Consider the following 3,226-nt stretch of genomic DNA (forward strand, 5'->3'; position numbering starts at 1 on the left):
TAAAACTCAAAAATTCATTATTAACCTGTGATCTAATACCAATGATCAAATAAAACATAAAATATCTTATAGTATTTTGTTTTTTTATTAAATTAATCATATACTTTTTAATAATATATAAATTTGTGGTCTTTAAACTTTGATGATATTTTTATTATGTCATCCAAATAAAAAAATAATATAAAAACTTATTAATATGACAATATTAGTTTATTTTTGTTATTAATGACCTATTATAAGTTTGTATTTTTCTATTTTATTTTAGATTTAAAATTAAATTTATGATGCATATATTTAAGAAAATAACATTATAGTGTCATTATGTTTTTTTATCCATTTAGTTTCAGAATATATATGTCTAATATTTGAACATAAAATATTTATATTAAATAAAGGTAACACATTTTATAAATATGTGTAAGCTCATTATTTGTTGATCCATTAAAATATATTTTTGCAGATCCAAAACTAAAAAACTCAAATGCCATTAATAAATTTTATTAATTCTTTATAAAAATAAATGTATTTTTGGAAAACTTAAAACGTTCATTAAGGATATAATTTAGGAATGATTCTGTTTTAATGGTATTGATCCTCTAATACAATATTCAACACATAGGAGGTTCGAACATTCGTTTGGGGACAACAGAAGTAGCTCGTGTATGCTTAGAGAATGAATAGTAACTGGTCGAGACCAATGAAGCATTCCAAACTATATAGTTGGAGCAGTACACGTTTGTACATCCGTTGATTGAGAAAGGTTAAATTGCAAACGCTTATATCTTATCACAACATAATTTATTACATAGCTTTCTGTTTTCAATGCGTAGTTATGATTCGGATCAAACCTAAATGTTATTATAATCCAGCTGGATAACTTTTAATTTGAGTAAGAAAATATGTCAGTGTTACAAAAAAGTTACAAAAATAAAAGTAAGATAATGATAGAACACGTAAGCATAAACAGTTAAAATATAATGAGTCGTGAGAATGATGAAAAACTCCAAAGGCCTTTTTTATATTGTTTTAGATTTTTAATAAACCATACCAAAAACTACATTAGAGAACATATTCTAAAATAAAAACCAATACATACTCATTTTTGAAATATAAGTACTCCATCCGCATCACAATCTCAGCTTCACCTATTCCTTACGTGGCATCTTCACCACCTTTAAAGAATTTGATGCCTGAGGTTTCTTGATGGCGACACCACTTGGAGATGTTCCTACACTTAAATTACCAGCCTCACAGGTATGTAGTTTTGTCATCTCACCATCGAATCCAACAAAGACACCCTCCACACGGTACCTTACAAAGCAGATATAAAGTATTAGTACATGTTGCTATATCAGAGTGTGAATGTACAATAACTTTTATAAACTAAAAACAACTAAATAATTCAAATAGTCCAATATACCTGAGCAAACCAAGTTATTGCAGGTCACGCAAGTAAAGGATGAGACCGTTCGTTGGAAGTTCTTTGTCCATCTAAAGCAAGAGACATAACACCAGCCTATCTACATTTTGATATCAGTCACCATTCCAGTGCAGACAAATTCAATGTTCTACATTTTGAACTTTGCAGAAACATATACGGAATATAAACTTTTAAAATATTAGAGCAGTAAAAACGGACTGTTCAACCTGAGGCTTCGAAATGATGACGAAATCATTGATCTCAGCTGAAGTAAGAGGTTCAACCTTTGCATAGCCTCTAAGAAAATATGAACATGGGTGTTCCCAGGTCTTTGGAAACCAGCCTGCAAACACCTACTCATAAAAAACAGAATCCCCTGCATCAGTTTCCTTGTCGAAAGATACATGTGTTCCTGAGGTGACATCCAAGAACAATGTCCTGCATGAAAATATTCCATGTGTGTTTGAAGAATATTAGGCGCTCCTCACACGTACCCAAAGTAACAGAGATATGAGTGTGAAAAGGAAAACAGAACATCAAAAATTCAATGATATATTAAAGTAAGATAATTCTGAAAGTATTGAATAAATTCAACTATAGAAGAGAGTTACTGTCGATCTTGATACGCTCTTGTCCTTGAGGAATGTCACTCACTGTACTTCTCACAGCAGTGAGCTCACCAATAACGCCTGAGAGGCTGAGAGATTAAGAACATCTTAATTTACTATTTGTTTCAATGATAATTCTGTCATAAACAGTCTTTAAGAAGCTGTACCTGGTAGATGCGTGCTTGGTATTGTTTAGGCCAAGAAGCGATTCATAATCACCGAACCTGGACACGTTCTTCAGGAATGAGAGATTAGCACATCTAGACTGGTTGAATCACTGAACCAGATTCTGAGAAATGAGTCTGAAAGCACGAAGTTCTGGCTGCACCGGTGAACCAGTGTAGAGACGGTCCTACGGTAATGAATGTAAAAAGATAGGGGGTTAAGTACCAAATACGAAACGACGGCTGCTTGATCTCCATTGTTGCCCGAGCTCATTCATCGCAGAGATAGAGACAACGACTAAACCCTAATTCTCTCCACTGGAAGGGATCGCAAAGGTCAGGCGCCGCAGAGAAGAAGAGACTATTCAAATTCCAATCGAGCAGCTAGGGTTAGGGGCGTCTCACGTATTTTCGGGCCAGGCACGACGACGTATTACCAAAGCCCATCACGTAAGACAAACAGAAGCCCAACGATACACGTTTAATGAAACGCGGAGTTTCAAACCGGTGCGCCACGTGTCAACGCTACAGCAGGCGAGTTTCCAGCCTGGAATCCGACGTGGCGCAACAGGAGGGAAGGAAACTGTACTTTATATATAAAGATAACGAACGGATTGATCACTTGGATTGACATAAAGTCTACGTTTTTATTAGTGTTTAGCTAGTTCAATTTTAATTATGTTTTTGTACAAGACTAATTTTGATCTTCACTTCAAAGCGTGGACTTTATTTTTGGGTAAAAATATTAGTTGATATAAAGTATTATTTTAAAATTTTTGATCTAAATATTTATGCTTAAAAATAGTTATTCAATGTTTTCATATCCGATCTAGACTCGCAGTTAAACGGGTAAGCCTGTTGATCTATATATAATATGGTTTAAATTTAATGAAAGTTTTATTAATTAAAAATTTGATAATACCCGATGAAAAACTAAAATTATCATTAATCCGTGACTTAACCCGTTTGGCCTATTAAAAATACAAAAATTGATAATATTTCTTAAATAAAAAATTTACATACTTTTAAATTAT

General features: G+C 32.8%; 1 protein-coding gene across 7 annotated transcripts; it reads right to left on the reverse strand.

Annotated features, from left to right (window-relative positions):
* Positions 1-991: 991 nt before the first annotated feature.
* Positions 992-2,697, reverse strand: LOC108851221 (uncharacterized). Of its 7 annotated transcripts, none has more exons than XM_056987110.1 (6): positions 2,419-2,697; positions 2,196-2,263; positions 2,032-2,117; positions 1,825-1,858; positions 1,421-1,763; positions 992-1,311 (listed from the first exon to the last, which is right to left on the reverse strand). In XM_056987110.1, the coding sequence occupies exons 1-5, from the start codon at positions 2,464-2,466 to the stop codon at positions 1,718-1,720; spliced, it is 282 nt and encodes a 93-aa protein (XP_056843090.1). In that variant the 5' UTR covers positions 2,467-2,697; the 3' UTR covers positions 992-1,311; positions 1,421-1,717. The 7 variants fall into 7 exon arrangements, 4 of the variants coding, with proteins under 4 accessions (XP_056843090.1, XP_018480198.1, XP_018480152.1 ...); XM_018624696.2 differs by having other exon boundaries at positions 1,421-1,520; positions 1,648-1,858; positions 2,419-2,654; XM_018624650.2 differs by having other exon boundaries at positions 1,421-1,516; positions 1,648-1,858; positions 2,419-2,653.
* Between the last annotated feature and the right edge of the window lie 529 nt (positions 2,698-3,226).

The sequence above is a fragment of the Raphanus sativus genome, chromosome 1, assembly GCF_000801105.2.
Source record: "Raphanus sativus cultivar WK10039 chromosome 1, ASM80110v3, whole genome shotgun sequence".
NCBI lineage: Eukaryota > Viridiplantae > Streptophyta > Magnoliopsida > Brassicales > Brassicaceae > Raphanus > Raphanus sativus.

Bases quoted from the DNA above. Each gene is read 5' to 3' on its own strand.
- LOC108851221 (XM_018624650.2), bottom strand. From the start codon at position 2,466: ATGAGCTCGGGCAACAATGGAGATCAAGCAGCCGTCGTTTCGTATTTG. The intron at 2,118-2,195 runs GTACAGCTTCTT...TTAATCTCTCAG, and splicing joins ACCAAGCACGCATCTACCAG to CCTCTCAGGCGTTATTGGTG. The intron at 1,517-1,647 runs GTTGAACAGTCC...AAATGTAGATAG, and splicing joins TCATCATTTCGAAGCCTCAG to GCTGGTGTTATGTCTCTTGC.